Consider the following 23,195-nt stretch of genomic DNA (forward strand, 5'->3'; position numbering starts at 1 on the left):
TTCAGTTTTGATCAATACAAAGGCATGGTGTATGGTTCCCAATGAAATAATGGATGAAGATAATGAGGTATTGCATTAACCTGGGGCCCACACAACAGATTCCTGACTGACACCATGGGGAAATGGAACATCTTTGTTTACTCACAGGGGAGATTCCACATGGAAAGGAACTGCTTTCACTGCCAGTGTCTGAGTGGATGTAGGTGTGCTGTTGTAGCACAGGGAGAAGAGTGGGGAGCAGTGTTACAGGGCTGTCAGTCAGTTCTGTGACAATTTTTAACTATCACATCAGAGGTAACACACACTACATAGTACAGCATTAAAAAAGGAAGTAAAATGTCTGTATTCAAAGCACCACATGTTGGAACTCAAAAGGAACAAAGCAACTTCAGCAGGTACATGAGCAGCTCACTGTGACCCAAGGCTGGAAAAGACCTTTAGGATCGAGTCCTACCAGTGACCTGACAATGCCAATTCCACTGCTAAACCATGTCCCTAAGTGCCACACCTACGTGTCTTTTAAATCTCTCAGGGGTAGTGACTTCAGCTTCAGGTGGTTCCAGAACTTGACAGCCCTCTGGGTGAAGACATTTTTCCTACTATCCAACCTAAGCCTTTCCCTGGCACAACTTGAGGCCTCTCCCTCTTGTCTGTCACCAAGGGTACCTGATGAAGCTCTGTGGTACTTCACAGGTATTTCCCTGCTCCTCTACCAATAGATTTGAGTTGCTACCTTTGCTCCCTGTCCAAATTAGGCAAGGACTAGGAGAAATATAAGGCTTCTCTGTGGAGCAGGAATGTGATGGAATTGGAGAACTCTCCATGTCCCATTTGATGGCTACAAGATGCCATGGCATGGACACTGCAATGCCCCCTCACACCACCCTGCTGCATTTCTCCCCCTCCCTCAGCCTCCCCCACCAGAGAAAGGAACAAACTGGAGTTAATACGGGACAGAGGTTAACAGCACATCTGTTTCTAGGCCACTGTGCAATAAATAATGAAGAGATTTGGAAAAATGCTTCTTTATTTCCCTCCTAAATCCGGCTTAGCAAAACAAGCAGTGCTCTCTTGGACGTCAGTGCCACACTCCCTAATCCCTCCTAATTCTAATTCACACTGCTCCTTGCTCACATCTTGCTTTGCTGCTGTCCAAAGGCCTAACAGGATCTGGGGCTGTGGTGCAACATCCCTGGAAATAAAATGGAGCATAAAATCGATGGCAGAATAGAAACAGGTGCCTTATTGCTGTTGGTTCTACAAAAATCTAGAAACAGAGTCTCTTCCATGTCTAGAAATTATGTATAAAAGCAGACAAAGCATAAAATACTTGCTTTAAAATGTTAATGTACTAATGAAGCTGTGCCTTGTTTAAGATGCTAGTAGGTGATTTTGATCCCAGACAAAATACCACAAAAATGACTCATGTAACTGTGAACTGGATAAGAGTAAGTGAGGTGTAAATGGGACACACACAAAGTTTTGGAAGTGTGCATTCAACATATCCAGCAACTCCTAATACACTAATGGAACCTATGCAGAGATACCATCAGCACTATATGCTGCCTTCCGTGGGGCTTTCTCCCCCTGTCTGAAAACATTTATTTAAGTAGAGTGATCACATATCCTGTGAGAAGGGATTTAAGGGCAAACTCCCTCCAGAAAATGAAGAGCACTCATTAAAAATTGAAAAGAAAAGGTATAAGTAGTGATTCTTTGAGAAACACTACTTATTCAGGAAAAAGGGAAACACATTCAGCATTTATCAGTGTGTGATTCACTAAATAGCTATGGAGCTCTGACTTGAGAAGGTACCTTTGTATGGGTAGAACTTCTACACCTGCTTAAATTCCTTGGTGACAGAAGAGCTTTCTTGAACGGATGGATCTAAACAACTGGCTGCTCTTGAACTGATGTTTAAGTGCACTTCCAGAGGAATTTCACAAACTAGTATGTATTTTTTACAGCTAACGACACAAATAGGGATTCTCAAAAAGATCCCTAAACCTCGATAAAATCAACAGAAGTTACAGGAACTAACAAAAGACCACTGCAATCTGCAGTGCAGACCAATCTGCTATTAAGCTTCCTTAAAAAAAAAATCTGGTCCTTCAAGATGAAAAGGACATGCTCTGTTTTCTCAGAGATGCATTATCTGAAATTATCACCATCACAGAAAAGCAGCTCCTACACATTTGGTCTCCAACCCAAAGGTTTCCAGTGGGAAATTTAGTTGGAAAAATATGACAGCAAGATCATAACCCATCCATTCTTCTGAAGCACAGTTAACTGTGTAAAGTTACTCAAACTTGTGGCTTCCAAATCACTTACATCCTGTCCAGGTTGCGAAATTATGTATTTCAGTGGTTAATAATCCTGGCAATAACATCAAAATTTACAAAATGGTGTAATGCTGAACAAAGCATCATCATTTAGAATCTTTTCTTGTTATTTTCAACAATCTTCTCTGGGCAGGAACAGAAATTTGGAAACTATGGGGATTGTAAAGGGAAAAGAGGGAAGGAGAAGAGGGAAGAGTCCGGCATGCTTTGCATCTGTCTTGAGTGAAAAAGGTATATATTTCTTTCCTCTTCAGGAGCCAGGAAGGTTAAAGGAGGAGCAAATCAGCCCCACAGCAATTCACTGACATTGTGTACAGTATCTGTGCTAAGACTGTACCACAACATGGAGAGGTGATGAGTGGTGACACCACCACAGAGCAGTGGCTGTGTTCAAGGGATGGGAACATGTCAGGAACATTGCTGGAACCACAGCATCTGCTCGGCTTTGTCTGCAGGAGACTTTGCCACTCCCTAAACAAATCTGTGGGGTATAGCTCCAATGGATCACACAGGAGACAGGCGCCAGAGGAAGCTGTGACCCTGCAGGGAGCCTGTCAGCTCACTCGGTGACAACATTCTTATCTCTACTGTCCCATTAGTGACAGCAATTAGTACAGCATTAGTAACTTGTCCCACCAAACAGATAAATCAGCACTTCTGGGTACAGCTGTACAAAGTCAGTGCAGTAAGTCACTGCCAACTTTGTATATATTGTCAGAGCACTGGGCTTGTCTGGGATCACCTCACCAGGTTTCTCACAGGAGTGGGTGCACACTATAAAACACATTTTCAACTTGTTCTACAAACGTGCCCCTGCAACTTAACCACACTGCTTTGGTTTTTCATGAACTCTCCCAGTTGGCTTATTCAAGATTCAGCACTTAATGTATTTTGAATTCTGGTAACCTGGCTGCACGACTATACAATTCCTCAACAGTCCATTTCATGCCCAGCTTTTCACAAGCAGTGCTTGACAAACTGCAGGACCAACTTCTTTGCTATTATTTGTGTTAAAGTCAAGCATCTGCTTCTCAAACCCAGGCTTAAGTCTGTGTGACCAAAAGCAAAATGCAGGGGAGGTGACTAAAGAGTCAGGAGCAGCAGAATGGGAGAGCAGCACAAAGTCTGTAAAGCCTCTGCCTTCATTCCTTGGGAGCCAAGAGTCTGGGATAAATATGCATTCTGGCTCTGACTTGGAAGTTTCTCCCATATAATCTACTCATATAATCTACTCCTATAATCTCTTTTATATAACTTCTCATATAATGTACTTCCTCAAGATGGAAGAATGGCTGACAGTCACCTGGGGAAGCTGCAGCCACATCTCCTGGTAAGGATGGTGACTGCTACATCACAATACAGAGAAATGGGGTAGAAGAAAGAAAGGAAATATGAAAAATCCATAAAAAACCACATCAGAATCAGAGTGGAACTTAGTGATTCCAACAGGGCTTCCTCTAACTAGTAACATGACCCAAAAGTTTATATAAAGCCTTTCATTATTTTTTTACGTTTTCCTTTAGAACTTTCAGTCATAGTATTTTAGACATAGAGCCAATACAAGATCAGTATTTTAAAACCAAAAAGACACTTATCTAAAAATCCAGATAAATTCAAAAATCTGAATTACAATAGGCAACAACAGTGTAAAGGACACCATGAGCCAGCTAACAGGCAACAAAATGTCCTCTCAGGTTTTAATTGCCTGGAAGTTCGGATATTTTTTTTTGCTTAGGGGGGTTGTGGTGGTTTGGGGTGATTTTCTTTGAAACATCATTAGAATCTAAACCATCCAGTTTATTTTCTGATGTCGCTCTCCTCCTTCCCCTTTCCCCTTGCCATTACATTATTATACCAAAAAAACAACCAAAAAATCTTGTGGCAAACTGGTTTTCTGCAGTTGGTCACAGTGAGCATAGCTTGGACATGATGCATCCATCTAGAACAATAGAATAATAAAGAACTGAATTATTGGATTTGAAACAGCAGACATCCTGGGATAGCAGTGGGAAAGCCATGGCTGGACACACTTTCTCTGGAAATATGTAAGTTTAGTTCAGCTGTTGGACAGGAGAGGAAGTTTTCTGCTGGCTCTTCATTTTTTTGGTATGTTACATAAGCTCCCTTTCCTCTTTAATTTTATAACAGCACATAAATACTTTATGAACTATAGGCCTTTGAACTGTGTTGCTCTGACCCATTGACTGATTCTCATTTGCCTCTCTGAAATTGCATCTCAAGTGCTTTGAGAAATGCATCATCCTGGGCTGTCATATAAAACCCAACATAAACCCCAAAACAGTAATTCTGTTTGTTGCCAATGCCACAAGTCAACTCAAATGACAATAAATTTCCACTTAATGTTAATAGCAAGGTTGCAGGAGACATTGGCATTCTGGTATATTAAAGGCATAAAGTGCAAAGAGCTTTTAATTCATTCTTTTATGCTTTTAGTTAGCCACCCCCAAACAAAAAATAAGAAAATGAAAAAGGGAAGAACAGCTCTGCTTTTGCTGTGGAGTAATGTAAATCCTGATTTTCACCAGCAAAATAATGGTTAGGTATGTCTATGGATCTTACTGCATATCTGGAATTATCTGTAGGTGCCAGTGATATCCAGGTTGTTCCAAGGCAATCCCAGGCTAATATCTGTTGCTTCACAAAGTGCACAAGACTTCTTAGTGTTATGGAAAAATAAATATCTAATGTAAGGCATTTAACACGGCCCTTGGAGCTATCCCAGTCAAACACTGGTAAATAGCTCTGCATTGACTACATCTTCTAGAATCCTCCAAACTCTTACACTTCAGAAAAAATGCCTTAGTTTGACTTTTTTCCTGCTCCCTCCCTTCTTCCCATCTGTCTTCATTCTCATTCCTATGGGATAAAGGATGAAACCCCATGCTTGAAAATACAACCAATTGCAGTTCTAGGATCTAAGCTGGAAGGCTTGGTTTGACAAGGAAATAGCACCTTTTCTTCTGAGATAACCTGTGCTCCCTGTACATGGTCTGAAATTGCTGTTCCAGCTCTTTCCCAGTTGGACTCCAAATTAAGATGTTAGCTTCACCATGATTTAGAGCACTTGCTTGGGAACAAACCTCATTTTTATTTCATTTGCTCCGGAAAAATCTCTCATCATATTCCTTCTGAGTCTATAAATATCCTTTGCATCAGCCGCATTTAAGGACTTTATGTGCTGGAATAAAAGCCTCTCTGGGTCACTGGGGTTCCTTGCTGGGGCCATGGAATCATAGAATGATTTGGCTGGGAGGGGCCTTAAAGCTTATCCAGTTCCAAGCTCTCTGCAGTGGGCAGGGAACCTTCCACTAGAGCAGGTTGCTCCAAGACCATCCATGCCCCATTATCACCTTTATTATAGATAATAATATAGTTCATACAGCTGCAGATACTCTGCTGGTAAGAAACACAATACCGGAGCCAACAAAATAAAAAGCTTTGTATGCTGCCCATCCATTTGTTTTTGTTTTGCTTTTCTAGCTGAAAACAACCATTTTTCTTTATTCCTGCCTTCCCTAGGGATGAAAAAAAAAGAGAAGAAAATTCTCATTCTCTCCTTGAATCTGCAGTTTCCACAGTGTGTTACTGAGACAAGAAAATGCAACAAAACAACAATCTGACAAAGGTTAAAATTTTCAACTGCCTGACTACTATGGAGCTCTTGATCAGCCTGTAGATGGAAGAGATAGATTTGAATTAAGAGGCTAAACAAATGGAATCACAGAAAGCACACTTTGCCTTCTAATAAACCCCCAAAATGCACACACATTATTTCATGCTCTCAGCAGACAGAATGATTTCTCCCACTCACTCCCTCAGGAATGTACTTTAAAAATTCCATTTTCTCCCGCCTTAGTAACTCCTACGTCAAAATTCTTCCCAATTATGACCATGGCTTCAGCTGAGTTTTAAAAGGCATTTGATGGCCTTTCTCTACCTGCAGGTAGTTTCTTTTCTTGCAGAGAAGTGACAAAAATTAAACACTATGCCTGCACATTGCGGTTTTCCATCCTAAAGCAAGCTAGCAGCTGAAGCATCAAAAAAAGCTTTAAGACCCAAGAAGTGGCAGTGTCCGTGGCTCAGGGACCTCCTCCGTGTGCGTGGTGACAATGACAGGTTATAGAATCACCTTTTCCTTCCCAGAAAAAGTTTCGCAGTTGGCTGAAGCTCAGGTTGGCCTCTTGCTTGCCTGGCATTATTATCCACCCACCCCAATTAAGACGGGGCTCCTTTCTTCCCTCCTTTCCTTAGATAATGGATTGATGAGGTGTGAATTCAGAACAAGTGCTATCAGTAAAGCACACAGCCTGGGCGCGCTTGGCAATTTCTGTACTAACAGCCGAGTGCCATAAATAGGTTAAATCCTCTCTGTCGGTGAAGGGAAGCAATCTGTTCTCTCCCTGTCATGTTCCTGGCATGCCAATCTCCAGTTGTACCACACAGACACAATCCCAACAGGGGACAGAAAAAAGGAAGGAACACACAGTTCAGCTGCATTTAGAATTTCGTGTGTTGCTGTGGGTACATTTCTGTTTTGCATGTACTTCCTGTCTTCAAGCACCTACTCCTTACCTAAGTGGACCGTCTGGGTTTACTTAGATTTATTTTACTAAGCAAGTTATTTAGGGAAATCCACACTTTTATTTCTATGAGGTATATCAAATTATAGCTTCAAGGGATTGACATTTTGTGTTTAATGAATTATTTCTGGTTTAACCATGGCAAAACTGTGTGCATTAAATAAAATCTTGTGAATTAAGCTTCACTGGCTCCTAAATTTAGGTACATCTAGATAACAAACTGAAGATGTATCAACGTAAAAATACGCTAATGGAAAATCATAGAATTGGAATAATGGAATCACAGAATGGTTTATGTTGGAAGGAACCTTAAAAATCAGCTGGTTCCAATGCCCCTGGAACGGCAGGGCCACCACAGTCAGGGACACTGAGCATGCTACATTCCTAGTCCCTGATGCTGAAGGAGCATCACTGGCTTGACAGGATGGAAAGGCAGAGGAAAACATGGAGCACATCTTCCCACACAAGTTACATACATTCACCCAGCACAGGGTGGGAGATGAAGTACACTCACTGGCTGTCTCTGACAAAAATAATAATTTTTTTAAAAAAATTAAAAAAAAAAATTAAAAATAAATTACAGTTTCTGAACCACAAGAATACCGAAATAAGTCTTTATTTATGGTGAGTTTTGTGGGGAGACAAACTGACTGCAATTAAAGCATTGCTGCGAAAGCCCAAGTTGCTGAAAGCTTTCTTTAAAAAATGTTTATGCAGGAAAATCCTTTCAGTTTGTATCAGGGTACTATACACAGACCAAATTTCTCTATGGCATCAGCAGCTGATAAGCCTCGAGCAGACGGCAGAGAGGAAATATTTTAATTCCATTCCTGCCTGGCCAGTGTTGCACCAGCACCAACTGTTTCAGACACTTCTGCAGAACAGCAATATTTGCAAGTGCTTCTTCAGAAATGTGCAGGATTTAATTCCAAGTATGCAGGACTGTTTTGACACAATTTATCAACTGCTCCCAAACAGATCAGGCTGGAAGCACACTAGTTCCATTTGCTAAATTCAAAATTTCCCTTGTGCAAGCCAAGGGAATTAGGCTAGAAAAGGGTGGGGGTTTTCTTTGTACACTTTTGCTGTGTTTTTGCAAAGCCAAATACCCTGGCCATGCACATTGGTTGCCAGAAGACTGAGTTCAAGTGAGACAGCACATTTACTTTCCATAGAAGAATGGCTGAGCAACAGACCTTGCCCTCCCCAGTAATGCCAGTTTATAAAAAGAAACTGGCAATTTATACATATATATGCACGCACGCACACACACACACACACACATATATATATATACATATACACACACATATATCTTTTATGTTTTCCTCTGGCAAGGAATTATTTTTCCTTCCTTCTTCATCATAACCCATGGATTTTGGCAAGGAAGAAACTCTTATGCACAAATAAGAGCATGCGTGGTTTTATTCCCAAGACCAAAACCCAATTCACTGATAACGAGTGACGATTCCATTTTGCTGGACATGAGTCAAAAGCAAATAAAGGTCATAACTAATAAAAATCAGTATTAGCTATAGCAGAGGAAACACCTGGAGCATGCCTAATTGGTCATCTCCAATCTTTAAAACCCAATGAAGGCCCGGCAGTAATTTTGTAGGAAATGTCCTTGCTGTTAAACACCATATATCTACCCCAAAAGACCCAAAAGCTTCAAATGGTCTTTTAAGAAAATGTCTTTATATGTCAATGTCCATTAAATCATGAAATTGGTCTTTGCTCAGCAGAGAAGTAAGAATTTTAAAGAGCACAAATGTATTTGTATTTTTGAATACCGGAGCTGCAGCTGCCTATTAGTTTTCTGGCCCTGCATATGACTTACCAGCACCTTGATCTGCAATACAGACAATTTTTTGTGATGGAACACAATCCAGCAACTTCATCTGTTACAACTTGTGGAAGACAAATCCTTCCTTGCATACTGTCACAACCAAGATTCAGATGAGGACTGCGTGGATTCCCAGCTTGTTCCAGCCTTGTCCTGACGGCCTCAGCACAACACCACAGCTACAGAGGAGGCTCTGTCTGCTCATGTGGGAAATTGCCTGCCTCATTTCTTCAGAGAAATACCAAACCAAATGAAGATGGAACAATCAGCCTATTCTTATCTTTATGTAATACCTGCAGGTGACATCCAGTGACCCTCCAGCAGAGCAGGATGCATGGACAGTGGCACGCATCATTTGACATTGGAACGCCAAAACTCAGGATCATTATTTTGTTTGATGAACCAGAAACAAAGAGAAGGGAAGGCAGAAAAACCTCAAAACCAAACCAAACTCAAAACACATAAACACCCAAGACTCCAAAAGCCCAAGGTTGAAAATGACATCATGAAAAAAAAAACATTTTACTGTGAGGAGGTGAGGGAGTGAGCCTGACACAGGTTGCCCAGAGCAGCTGTGGTTACCCCATCCCTGGAAGTGTCCAAGGCCAGGTTGGACAAGGCTTGGAGCAACCTGGGATAGTGGAAGGTGTCCCTGCCCATGGCACGGGGCGGACCAAGATGAGCTTAAAGGTCCCTTTCAACCCAAACCATTTTATGATTTAATTAACTAACCCTGAAAACTGACATGGCAAATTCAAGTTGTAAAATGAAAAATTTGGAATAAATATATTTAAGCTTCAGGCTTTTTAATTCTTGAAGTACATCTGTGAGGAATTAGGAAAAGCAATTGGGTTAATTACATTCTGAGTGATTATTTCCATAGGGGTTATGAATATATATTTAAGGTGAAATTTATACAGATTAAATTCCACAACCTGTTCAGACTGTAAATTTGCACTCATCAAGCTGCTGCACTGCCTATTGAAGAGTTGAAATTCAAAAGGAAATTGAATTAGAGGAATAACCTGAAATGAACAGGAGGCAATTCACTTACAATAACCACAAAGCAGTGCTTTTGGGGTCGAATAATCAATGGCAGTAACTGAAGTTTCTTGCAGAAAAGAAGACCTGGAGCTTGCTGGTAGCCCAGCCTGAGGGTGAGTCAGCAACAACTTGGTGCTGCGGAAAAAAGCTTTGTCTTATGGGGACCGACACGAGGGGTAGGGAAAACATGACGCCCTGCCTTAAGCAAGGCAAAAAACCACAGGTTTCCCAGGTCTGTTAGAGGAAAAGAAAACGCATTTGCTTTGTGTCCAAGCATTGAGAAAGGGGACAGAGCTCCCACCTGGCCGTTACCCTGTCATGGGATGGTGTGGCTTTGAGCGCACTTCGCCCTGTGCTGCACAGAATGCAGCAGTTCTCAAAGGAACGAGCCCATAAGGATGATCAGCCTGGTTTAACTGGCAGATCACAGCTGAACTGGTAAAAATAGTACAAGATCTGTTGTTCTTGTGACATTCCCTACCCATCAGCAGCAGAAAAGCCTCAAACACTCTCTGATAAACAGACGCTTTGCCCAGATTTTCTGCTGAGGTAAATTCATGCCAGTAAAGGAGTTTATTTGCTGCCTTCTAATTACTCAACTGTGAAAATATTTTAGTAACTTTGGGATTGAGAACAAGATACCAAGGCTGGACTGGTCAAACTTTTACTGGAACATTGTGTCCTGTTCCAGATGACAGTTTTCAGAAAAAAAATAGGCCCGGATATAAAAAGTCCAGAGGAGTACATTAAGAGCCATCAAAGGTATATAAACCAAGATCTGTGTAGAAAGATGGAAAGAACTGAATTTACTCAGGCTGGAGAAGGATAGAGCAGAGATGTGATAATAGGCTCAGATGTACAGATTTACCACCCTTTGTAGCAATGTAAGTTGTTCATCTGAAAATTGCCAAGAGATCAGAAGCTTAAACTGCAGGAGGAAAGCTGGAAGTTAGACAGTTTAAAAGTTATATAATCAAAATTACAGCTAAGACTACCTGAGGAAAGTGTGGAAATCACCGTTGAAAGTTTTTTAGGAACAAGTAATTCCCGCATATTTAAATAGTACTTTTTAACGATTTTGTGAAGAAGGACAGACATGGTAATCTACCAGGATTTTTTAAGACTGTTTTCTTGAATTTTCTGTGGACACAAAGCCAGTTTGTTCCCTCCCTTCTGAACTGTCCAGCAGCAAGGCAGTCAACTCAGGAGCCTTAAAGGGAACCACCCAGAGAGCACCATCCAGCGAGCCCTGCTGGGATTCTCTCCGACACAGTGCAGGGAAGGAAGTGGATGCACCGAGCTCAGCTGAGAAACGCCAGCTCTCCAGCAGCAGTGGTGAATCTGTACCCAAAGCATAGCTCCTCCCGCAGGAGCCGGGAGCGGCCGCGCCACCGCGGAGCCAAGGACGCAGTGGGCAGACAAGGAATACCTGCTTTCCTGGAAACACCTTGTTCCCAGAGCAGCCTGCAAACCCCAGTGAAACACATTTCCCTGCACTGCTCAGGCAGGCTGGCAGTAGCAGAGAGCTAAATTCCAGGACTTGGAGTAAATCAGGGAAGCGTGGTTTGGTTTGAATACAGAAGGGTGAACATAAAAGGTGAATCATCTTGCCCATGTATCACATCATTTATCATATAATGTCATATCTAATTAGAAATCCATTAACTCCTTCCAAGAGCCTTAGGTTTGTTTTCTTTTCCAAACACTCCTGCCTGGGAGTAGCACAACCTTTGTAAGGTTCCTTCGCCTCCCTGATAGTATCACGTTTTCTATTCCAGTTTTAAAATACAATGCTGACGGAAAGCTACATGGTACAAAATCAAACATTTATTAGATAATGTCCTCTGACAACAGGCTTTTTAACTGTTTCAAAATAATTTCAGAACTGTGCAAGGAGTTTTACCTTTTATACCCCTTGAAGTGTATTTACAACTGTGATCAGTTATAATTAAAATAAAATAATGATAAGGAAAGTATAAATATTATTTCCTTATGCACAGAAACCTTTTTGCATGCCAGTAACTGGTTATAACAGGAATATAAATTCTGATTGTAGCTGAAAGACATCAATCTGGTCTTCATCCAAAAAATACCTGAAGGATTAGAGAACTAAAGGACAGGGTAAGACTTTTCATTCTTATGGAGAAGACTTGGTTTGGCTCTTCCTGTGCTTGGTGCCAGAGACAGGATAATGGGGAAAATTAAGAGAATGGATTTAAGTCTGGCAGCCAAACTGATTGGCCTTGGAAGCAAAGAGGACTCCAAAAGGACATCCTGGTGGGCTGGTGTCCAGGAAAGCCTGGAAGTGGTTTGGGAGGTTGCAAATGTTTAAAACTAATTCTGGAATGACCTGAAAGGCTTGAGTGTTTTCTGGGGATAGTGTGCAAAAAGGTCAGGGAGGCATCCTGAAGGACAGGAGGCGAGTGTTGCACAGAGCACCAGTATTACCGCAAGGCACAATAATTTCCTGTGGTTTTCTCCTAGAAGGATGGGAGGCTGCAGAAGGAACTGGCAACTGAGTCAAACTAATAAATAGTCTCATGATCTAAAACACACACCTACATTACCAGAGAAACACAGACCAGGCAACAGCTTTCTCCAGGCTATGGATGATGGGTGGTGGGCACCCTCACCCCACAGGAAAGGTCTCCAAACACACGAACCTCGGCAAACGATCACAAGGGCAGGAAGTAAAATCTTGGTTGTCTGACACACTGCTTGAGCTGTTCCTCCTGCTTCTGACCCCAAATACATTTATTATGCAAATCAATAATTTATTAAGGAGCAGAAATGTCCCCCAAGTACCCCCAAAACCCAACTATGACATGAAATCATTTAATACAGAAATGCTCCACTCTTTTTTTTTTTTTCTTTTGAGGTACCTCAGGCAGCATCTTGTTTATAAAGAAAAGCAAAGCAGAGTAGCCCACAAATTTCATTTTGCATTACCATGACTCACCATGGTTAATGGTAACAAATGTTTTTGTTACCAAAGTGAGGGAGTATGACTCAGATATATGGAGGATGCACTTTGAACAGTAAGAATCATCTTGATGTTACAGTTTTTCAGATTCAAAGGCACTTTTAGGATTTGCCAGGAAAAGCTACATCTATATATATACATATATAAAAAATCCCATTAAATCAGTTTACTGGTAAAGACAAGGCATTGTCAGAGGTAACAGCTGAAATTCAGGCTATTAAAGCCCAGTGCACTTCCAGACCACATTTAGTAGGAAACATGAAAACAGAGGCTGGTAAGAATGGAGAGGGCCATAAACCAAGCAGCAAGTACTTAATTTTTTGCTTAGAGTACTTCTACCGGGGGAGAAACAACACAGATGTAAGTTGTTCCCTCCTCCCCTCCACCAATAATTTTGACAAGTCAGAACCATAAAATAATTTAAGAATTAAGAATGAAACAGACTGCAAATCAGAATTAATGTGGAATTACGGCAGTCAAGTATGTACAATAGTAAAAAAAAAAAATCTGCTCTTAAGAAAAATCAGCAAACAGGCTGAAATAGCTTCCTCTGAAGGCTCTTGAAAATGGGACCATGGAAAAATTAAGGAAGGAGCTGACATTATGCTGTGGTCATTAACAAAGTCCCTGATTACATCAGTTGGCCCTTTAAAAGAAAAAAAAAAAAATAAAAAAGTTCACGTAACAGTTTTCTTTACTAAAATTGAGAACACAGTAAAGTTAGGGAACTCCCTAACAGTCAAGATACCAATTTCTTGAATGCTTGACAATATTTTTTTATTTCCAGGAGCAAACAAACAATGAAGAAGAGTTGATAAAGTCAGCGTGTCCCTGCTGTGTGATGTAAGTTGGCAGACCTAATTCAGCAACCTCCAGAGGCCCCCTCAAACCCAGTTTTCTATGACTTTATCAGCTCTGATCCATGGCAACTAAAACGGAGTATATAAAATGTGATGGCAAATGTTGTTTTGACAAAGTTTATTACATTCAGAGAGGTACAATTTGTGAGGCAACAGTGGGTCTATTAGAGTATATTTAGTCTAAAAATGCTACACTACTTCCCCCTATCCTGAGACTAATTTTCTCCTCTCCCTTCAGCTTCCCATTTTCCTCAAATTATAGTGTTTCTTCAAATTTGTAATTTTCTGCCTCTTCAAAACAGAAGGGAACTCATTTCTCAGGAGAACTTATTATCACAGAGACCACTTCTAGAGCAGTACCTTGGTACCCACTTGTGTTCTATAAATGCTAAAAAAAATTACATGATGTTATCTCATAACGGGAGAAAATTTTCTTTCAGGGTAGGAATGTTTTAAAACACATAAATGGAGATAAAAGTAGACTGAATCAGAAAATGGACACAGGAGATTTGGCTAGAAAACAACTAATATTCTGATGCGAGGATGCAGTGGAATTAAAATGTACTCCAAAAAGCTGAATTAATATTTAAATTATAAAAGGAAAAAAATGAAATGAAAAGCCAGAGTAATTTAGTTTGAATCCTGCATTTACAGTCAGGGTGCCATGACAGTGAGAAAGCTGCCACGGCACAAACATCTTTATGAACCACGCATTTAAGAGTAAGAAAAATAAAGACTAGGTTTGGTTTCTATATGTGACATTTCTGCCCCAAGGTTGAAAATAAAGGCTCTGGGGCCATAACATACTTATGATATTAATAATATCTACTTCAATGCTTATTATCTAATACCTGCAGAGATGCATTTGAGAAGATAATTTTGTGTTTGAAGCAGATTAAGATGTCCTTAATTATCTCAGATTTGTTTTCCAACTCCAGCAACATTCTGTCCCTCCAACCTCAAGCTTGATAATATGATGATAACAGCATGCATTAATAACTAGGTGATAGCTGACACCACTAATTAACATACTACAACTGCAGTTGAACTAGGATAATGAAACTTATTTAACTGCTTTCTTATTTATAAGCCAGCACATACAATAAAATTCCCCATTTAAAATTCTGCCATTTCATCACAGGCCACAGAGCTATTTTAGTCAATGCTTAGAACACCTCTTGATTAATCCTTTACATTTGTTACCCATTAGGATTGTCTTGGGTTTTCTCTGAAATCTTGCTATTGCATTCCAGCCTCCCAATGTACACATACAAAGAGAAGCTGAGGTCAGCAGCCAGGTCTACTGGCTTTTAAGTGAGAAAAACAATAAATTGGGCAGCTTTGATAAAATGCTTACTGATACAGAGAAAGTTAACACATCCTACACAAGATCAATCACACAGGCCCCATCTCCTTTGCCTTGTGCTATTTATATTAATTGAAAAACAGCTGGTGAATTACCTCTTTCATTCTGGAACAGACATTCTAGAATGGAGCAAACTCAACTCAGCACAGAAAATCTGACTATGAATCAATATAAAGCCAAGCAAAAATATAAATCTCAAAGGTTGATTTTAAACCCAAAGTGCAATAAAAATTCAAACCCTGAACTAAGAAACACACAACTGTGAAGACAAAGCTCTGTGTGTGCTATTATCACCTACACAAGTGTCACAAAGACAGAAAGAATGTGGGCAGATTTTTCCCTTCTTCTGACCTTCAGCTCACTAATCTGGAAAATCTTCCAATGAAATGTAAAGTGTCTTAATGAAAACATTAATTTAATTTGTCCCATTTCATTTGGTCTAAATCCTTTGACAGGAAAGCTGACCCCATCTTTTCATTTCCAGTTTTATTTTCAGACACCCATCTCAGGTTCCCATCTTGATTCACTTAAAGGGTCTCATGAAGGAAGAGTAACAGTGAAAAGGGAGAACTGCACAGGAGGCCACTGCCACCACTCATTCAGCTTCTTGTCACAGGCAGCATTACACGTCATCCATGACAAAGCATGTATCAGGAACAATGCTAAAAAGGCTAAATTCCTTAATTCCTTTAAGCTTAACTTTTCCATGGAATATAATTTCTCTTTTATAGTTGAAACACCGAACAAAAGCAAACCGCTGGATAAAAGCCTATAACAAGCTCTTTGGAGTACTGATAATTTACAATCACAGAATTTCTAAATTTGTTTCCAGCTATATTTCTTTAGCCTATTGTACCTTGCATAAATTGGAAAATTAAAAACAAAAAATCAATTTCCACTACACAGTTATAGATGTCAGGCAATGCTGTTTGTCCAATGCAACAGACTCAGACTATCAAACAATATTCTTAGAGGCTGCCAGAAAGTGATGCAAGAAAAAGTTATCACAACCTGCCCTACACTTTGCTACTTCCTGTGCGTGCTACTTTTTATCTTGATTGCTGGCATGTAGTTTCCCTCCCAGCCCTATTCTCCACATGCTCCTTGGTGCAGTCAGTTAATAATTACAGTGATATGGACAGAGCTCTTGTAGCTTAATACTCCAGAGCAGCTCAGTACCTGGATCTAATTTTCCATAAACCAGAGGAGAACAAACAGAGGCAGAAGAAAATAAAGAAAAATAAGTCCTTGCATTTAATTATTTACTTGTTCTCTGTGTGTGCTTCATATATATGTATGCATGGACAATATCATGCTAAGTGAAAGACATAAGAACATGGAAAAAGATACCTCAACATCTTTGGCAGACGTCCCACAAATGGTCCTGAAAGAAGTCAGGAGAAATAAACAATGACATACTCCAAGAGTTATGAAGCCTAGGGGGAAAAAATCTTGTAAATTTCCAGAGAAAACGAGGATGAAGAAAGCAGAAATTTCTAGGAGAAAACTGAAATTAAACTTTCACACAGTATTTTCTCTCAGAGTGAACACTGAAATAGTTTCTGTCATTTAGCAGTGTTTTATTCACACCATGCCTCAGAAGGCCTTCTGTATTAACCTGTACTTCAAATGAGGCACAGATGAATCCGAGCTGGAAGAGACACCACCCAATTCAACCCTTTTCCCCAAGACAGATTCAACTACATTATGTCATTGCTGACATATCGTTCCTAATGACTGCCGGTGGAGAAACCCAGCGATTTCTCAAAGCCAGCTACTCCAGGGTTTCACACTCTCTACATTGCAGGTTCTCCCTCTGATCTGACCTGAAGTTTTCCTGCTCCAGAAAGTCCCTTATTTCTTGCACCACCCAGCATGACACTGAACACACCCGATGCCCCTTCTCTGCACAGCTCTTAAAATACTTGAGGCCTACCACGTCCCTTCCCATTTTTCTCTCCTTTAGACTAAACAGCTCAATTTCTTCTGATCCTTCCGCTGAGTTATCTCCCTGAGGTATCGGATCACCCTTCTCTGGACACTCTCCAATGATACAAATGTTGCTCTTGGAGAATGATGCCCAAGTTTGGCCAAAAGTGCTCCAGCCGCGGAGAAGAAAGGCTCTTCACAGACCTACCAGGCCCCACAAACAAACTCATGTTCGCCTTTTTTGTAACAGCATGACATTGTTGACCTCACACCCAGTGCATGATGCACTGTAATTCCAGCCTCTTTGCTAAAGGAATACTGTCTAAGGAGTTGATCACCATTCCCAGCCCATTAAATTTCTTCCTGCCTCAGGAATTCAGCAGAGTATCTTCTATTTATCACTGCTGGCTTTAATTCTGCTTTATTTTTCAGATTATGTCTCTAATTTGTCAAGATGATTTTCAGTATCACTACAGTCCCTCAATGCTGGCAGGCCCTCCTATCTCACCAGCACATTTATCAGAACATTTTATTTCATCATCTCAGTTCTTAATGAAACACTGATCAGAATTAAACTCAGGACTGCTGACTGCCAAGTCCCTTTACTCCAGAGCAGATAAAGTATCAGGTCACCTCTTGGTACTTAAGGCTGATATTCTGCAGCCCTCATGTTTTGTTAACTACAGAACAGGGAGTATATCTAATGGAGTGTTATATATGCTTCCCAGTAGCCCGTCAAGGCTCCAGGACCCTTTGCTGCAGCTCAGAGCACAGCAGGTATCTTCCCAGTCACGCACCACTGTACTGGCTCCTTCCCAGAGCAACACCCTGCTGGAACTGCAGCCTGGGCCAGGATACACCCAGGAGCAGGGGAAGAGGAGGCTGACCAAGAACTCGCACCCTCAGAGCAAAGGATTTCTGTTTGCCTGAAGTCAGCTCCACTGCCTTCAACTCAAAGTACTTAGCCCACTTTTGTTTGCCAAAATAAGTCTTAGTTTGCTCCAACATTGTCATTTTTAATGCTGAACTAGGTATCACTACACAGGGATGCCTAGAGCCATATGCCTAACACATATAGCTATATATATGTTTATAAATGTGTGACATTTCTGAATTAGGTAAGTGATATAATTACTTACATTACAATAACACTCAGATTATGCTTACTGATTATACAATCTATTTCTGTCTGCTTTGGCTAAGCAAATTCTCAATATTCCATTTTATCCCAGGGAAAAAAAAAGGGATTTATTTCCCCAGACTTTCAGCATTCCCCAACATCTTTCATCTCTGCATTCCATCCACAGTGCAAAACTCATTCCTGAGATAAGTGCAGGGCTTCCATGACTCAGAAAAGGAGTTCAGATTCTCACTGATCTGTAACCCCAGCTGTGCGTCAGATTCTACAGAGATCCCTACTCCGGAATAGATGAGAAACCTTCCTGTGGCCCAGATGGATTCCAGTGCACTTCATGGTCCCCGGGCTGCAGGTCTGATGGTCAGCAGAAAACCAGGAGCCTAGAGGAGGAAGCAGGTATCTAAATAATGCCAAAAGCATTTACAGCATATTAAGTCTAGATTCCTTCTTATCAGTCAGTACTAACTGTCAGATTCCTTTGCTAAATTAGATATTGTTCCAACAAATACCACTGCATTACATAATGCCTGCTACACAGAACTGGGGCAGCTACCCCAAGACATGTTCCTCTGAGCTTACAGGCTTTCAGCCAGGTATCCCATTCTGCTCAAATTATTTAGGCTTTGAGGCACACCTGTTACTTTCAAGATGAAAACAACCACAAAAAATACTGTATCACACAAAACAATTCATCTGGAGACAATTTATGTCATTTACACCCAAGCCCGACAACAACCACAGGTTTAGTCCAGCTGCAGGACGTGCGAGAGGCCGGGCAGTGTCCCAGACCCGCCCAGGGCAGAGCACACCCTGTCACCCGGGTCTCTGCTGCCATCCCAGCTGCGCAGCTGCTGCGCAGAGCTGCTCCCTAACCTCCCTTCACAGCCCCAGCACATCACACTGGCCCTCAGCCCACTGGCTCATGCCTTTCTTCTCTATTCTGGAGGCTCAGCTCAGCTGAACCCCACACACACACCCAGAAATAAAGCCCAGAATAAAAAGCTGTGGAAGCCAGCCCTACTAGTGGCCTAAAAGCAATAGCTTTGGATGGAGTGAATGGGGAAAGTGACAATACTGTGGGAAAGCAAGGAATAAAAGTAGCCAAAGGCTCACACACAGGGTGTGAGAAAGCAGACAGGGATTCCAAAGTGGTCAGGATGACACAGTTCACCAGCTGCCACACTGCGGTACAGCACAGGGGGAAAAAATAATTCTGCCTCTTCCTTCTAACATGTCACCTCCAGCCTCCTTCCCTGTACTAGTTCACACACAGGACAGCCACCAAAAGAAGGGTCTCTTTACTAACACAGGCCATGGAGGGACTGCCTGGAGACCTGTGAAGAACTTGGGCTGTTCAAAGTCTTCTCCAAAATTTAACTCCCACTTGGCAACCTGAGTCAGTGTTCCCTTATGACTCTGATTTACACAAGTCCCTCTGGATTTGATTGATCCAACAGGTAATGTTTAGAACATGTTCTAGTTCAAGGTGTTCATGCCCATGGCAGGGGGCTGGACAAGGTTAATCTTTAAAGGTCCCTTCCAACCTAAACTATTCTTTGGTACTATGTTAAGCACTGGATGTGTATTAGGAGGCACAAAGCATCCAGGTGATCCTCCAGAAAATTAGCAGGTCTTTAGCCTGGAACTAACACATTTAAGAACTCAAGAAATAACAGCACTTGTCCTAGATTAGGAGTGTCCAAATCCTGGCATTTTAATCAAGACGCATCTTCTAAGAAGGCATTAAAAGCAGTCATCAAAGCATTTATCTTCAGTAAGAGTGGAAAAAGTATTCTCTGAACTTGCCTTGTGAGTACTCTACCCAGCCTATTAAGCCCTCATCAATCCCTCCCTGATTTCTCACTCATGAGAAATAGTTCTCTCTCTACAGCTCCTTTTTCCCTAAAGTAGAATAACATTAAAAAAAAAAAACCTCTAAGGGCTTCAGACCAGCAGACTAAGAAAATAAAGACGAAGTATAAGCAAATTTCTTTTTCCTATAAAAGTTTCCAAAACCAAAGCGGCCTGATTTGCAGAACCATTTCCACCTGGCAAGCCAATGAAAAGAGCAGGGTTCCTCAGAACATGCCTACCTTTTACTGTACTTAAAGAAGGATCAAAGTAGTTAAACTGAGTTACAGTTATTCTTAACGTGTCTTTTTCTCATGTGTAGACAATCTCTGCAGCCTCCAAGACCTGGAGCAGCACCCTGGTTCCACTGGAACCCTGTCATCCCGTTCCTGCAGCTGCTGCATGAGTCATTGCTGTGCAGCATGACATTGCCTTTGTAAAGCACTGCTTCCCAAACCATCATCCTCAGAAAGCTGGCTGGCTACGTGCTGCTGGCGGAGCTCCTGGCCTCCAACTGCTGCGTGCCTTTAAAGACAACCAAGATGCACTGAACGCTATCCTGGCACGCGTTTCCCTTGAAAGCTGCTGCTTTAGTTGCTGCAGGGCAACTCTGTTCTTGTGAATGAGTGAGGAGGTGTCTTGAAATAACTTCTGAGATACAGTCTGCACAAAGAAGTAAAAATAAAACCAAAACAAAGACCTGTGTGGAATTCTTTCTCTAGATAATGTACCAGCTCTCCATGCAAATCTCCCTGGTCCAGCAAGTCTGGGAAATAGACCGAGACTGGGAATTACCTCCAGCTCTACCATATGGAGATGCGAGACACCAGGTCAGTTGCTTGTTTTATTTAACATGTGTTTTTTATACCAGCAGTATTAACATGGCCTTGTTCCTGTTTATATTTCGGGAAAGGAGAAAATAAACTTTTTTCCTCTCATTTTGTTTTGCTCTTTCAGGAGTTCCCTGATCCTGTCAAAGGGAATTAAGCTAAACAGAAACAAGGCAGTTTTGTTCCAGAGTAAATGTGTCCACACTGGGAGATTTAGAAATTGTTCCTACAGTTCAAATGCATAAACTCCCCCCCCCCTCCCCCGCTTAATCCTCATTAACCTTCTGATGTAAAAAGGCCCTGAGGTTGGGTAATTATTTTGTTAGCAGACCACAGTATAACACAACTTTAAGGCAAAGCACATGACACCCACCAGTGCTTTCACCAGTTAGGAAAGGCACCTACTTTAGTGGCTTAGCAGTAAGGTCTGTAATTGCCTGCAAAGCGACAAGAGCGATGCTGCAGCTATGAGGGTGCTGAGAGAGCCTGAACTCCCTGTGCCCATCCACATGGGAAAGCCACCTCATAAATGCAGGACAACCCTTGGAGAGAACTCGCATCAAGACAATGTCAATGAGACCCGTGACCCAACTGCAATGAACACCAGCAGAGGAGAACACGAAAGGCTGGTACTTCCCTGAGACAACTCCTCCCCTGAGTCCCTCTGAAATCACAGAGCAAAGCGGAGCAGCTTGCTCCCCAGCAACAGCAACGTTACTTGACAGCCAGCACGTCTGTCAGTGATGCTGCAAACCACCAATGTGCTCCGGCACTCCGCAGGGCAGCTCGCAGTGCTGAACCCTCCTGCCTCCCTGGGTGACAGCTTTGTTTCGCTGTTTCAAACCTATCACAAGTCCGTTCCATTCAAGGGTTTTAAGGGAACTAGAGAGGCACCTTCTGCCCATAGGATAACCCAGATGTGAACCTGCCAGGTTCACCCGTGCTCTTTCCAACAGGGACAGCGTTTAGGCTGGAGAGGTGAATGACAAAGTAGTAGCAAACTTACTTTCCAGTGATCAGTTGGCTTCTGGATGGTGTACACATGGGCTGGACATAGTAGTTCTCCAGCTTGACCCCTTCGGCAGCCAGCTTGTCCAGCGTGGGCGTCCGGATCTCAGAGCCGTGGTACCCCACGTCCCTGAACCCCTGATCGTCGGCCAGGATGAAGATGATGTGCGGCTGCGAGCGGGGGGCGCCGGCCGCGGGCTCCTCTCCCAGCAAGTTCCCCGGCACCTCCCCGGCACCTCCCCGGCGGCTGCCCCAGGCCAGGTAGCCGCAGGTGAGGAGGCTCAGCAGGGACAGCCCGGCCAGCACCGCCGCCACCATCCTCCCCGGGCTGGGGCGGCGTGGCCAGCGGCACCCACCGCGGGCCATCCACCGCGGCGGGAGGGCAGAAAAACAGTAACGAAAAGGAAATAAATCAACAAAAACCCAACAAAGCCAGGCGGCCTCGGGACGGGCAGCGCCCGTCAGGGCTCCCGCCGGGCGAGGGACATCGCAGTCACCCCAACTTCGGCAACTTCAGCCGCTGGAGCCGGTGCCGGAGCCGGGCGGGTGGGCAGGGCCCCGCCGGGGGTCACAGCACCCTCGGCCCGCCCCCGGCCCCGCGCCGGGGCGCCGCTGCCAGCCCGTCCCGGGGCCGCTGCCCATGGCGGGGCGAGCCGGGGCGCCCCGGGACGGGACGGGGCTGGGACGTGCCGCCCCCGCCCGCCTCCGCCGGCGCTGCCGGGCCGCGCCGCTCCCTCCCCGCTCCCTCCGCCCACCCTCGCCACCGCCCCCGGTGGCTCCCGGTGCTCGGACCAGCCGGAGGACAGGGGCACCACGGCCCCGGCAGCGCCCGCAGCCCCGCTCCTCCCAGCACGGCCCGTTCGCAACCCCGGCTCCTGCCCCTGCCCGACCCGTCCGCAACTCTCTTCTTCCTTTCCCTCTCCTCCCCTCTGCCCGCACCTCCTCCCCTCCCTCGCCCGCCCCCCGCCTCCCAGAGGAAAACCCCCCACCCCGTTTGGCCGCCAGCCCCAGCCTCCCCCCCACAGCGAGGTGGTCTTGCTCCTTCCGCCCCCTCGAAATATTGATTGTTTTAAGAGTTTCTGACTTGGCCACAAACATCTGGAAGGTATGAACGTACCGGATTTGTTTCCAGCCACAAACAGCCCCAAATCCCAAACCCTCCAATTCTGGCGAGGCTGTGGCAAACGCCAGGAATGCGCCTTTGCAGAATACAATCACTTTTAAGAACTTGGGTTAAAGTACGAATGTGCTGCAGTTGCAAAATACAGCTTCACCCTGTCCTGGAAGACACCGAGTCAAGCAGAAACTGATATCCACACACGATTAGGCTGAAGTAAATCTGCAGGTCCGACCTGTCTAACATGAGTCAGCATGAACAACTTTTAGTCCCATCAGAT

At 43.1% G+C, this 23,195-nt stretch overlaps 1 protein-coding gene across 1 annotated transcript in view; it reads right to left on the reverse strand.

Annotated features, from left to right (window-relative positions):
• Positions 1 to 22,494, reverse strand: part of ARSJ (arylsulfatase family member J) — a 33,434-nt gene extending 10,940 nt beyond the window's left edge. Inside the window, exon 1 of the mRNA XM_068188362.1 lies at positions 21,797 to 22,494. Within this exon, the coding sequence (XP_068044463.1) occupies positions 21,797 to 22,164 (368 nt within the window). The 5' untranslated portion in view covers positions 22,165 to 22,494. The remainder of the gene's footprint in view (positions 1 to 21,796) is intronic.
• Between the last annotated feature and the right edge of the window lie 701 nt (positions 22,495 to 23,195).

Source organism: Anomalospiza imberbis, chromosome 4 (assembly GCF_031753505.1).
Source record: "Anomalospiza imberbis isolate Cuckoo-Finch-1a 21T00152 chromosome 4, ASM3175350v1, whole genome shotgun sequence".
NCBI lineage: Eukaryota > Metazoa > Chordata > Aves > Passeriformes > Viduidae > Anomalospiza > Anomalospiza imberbis.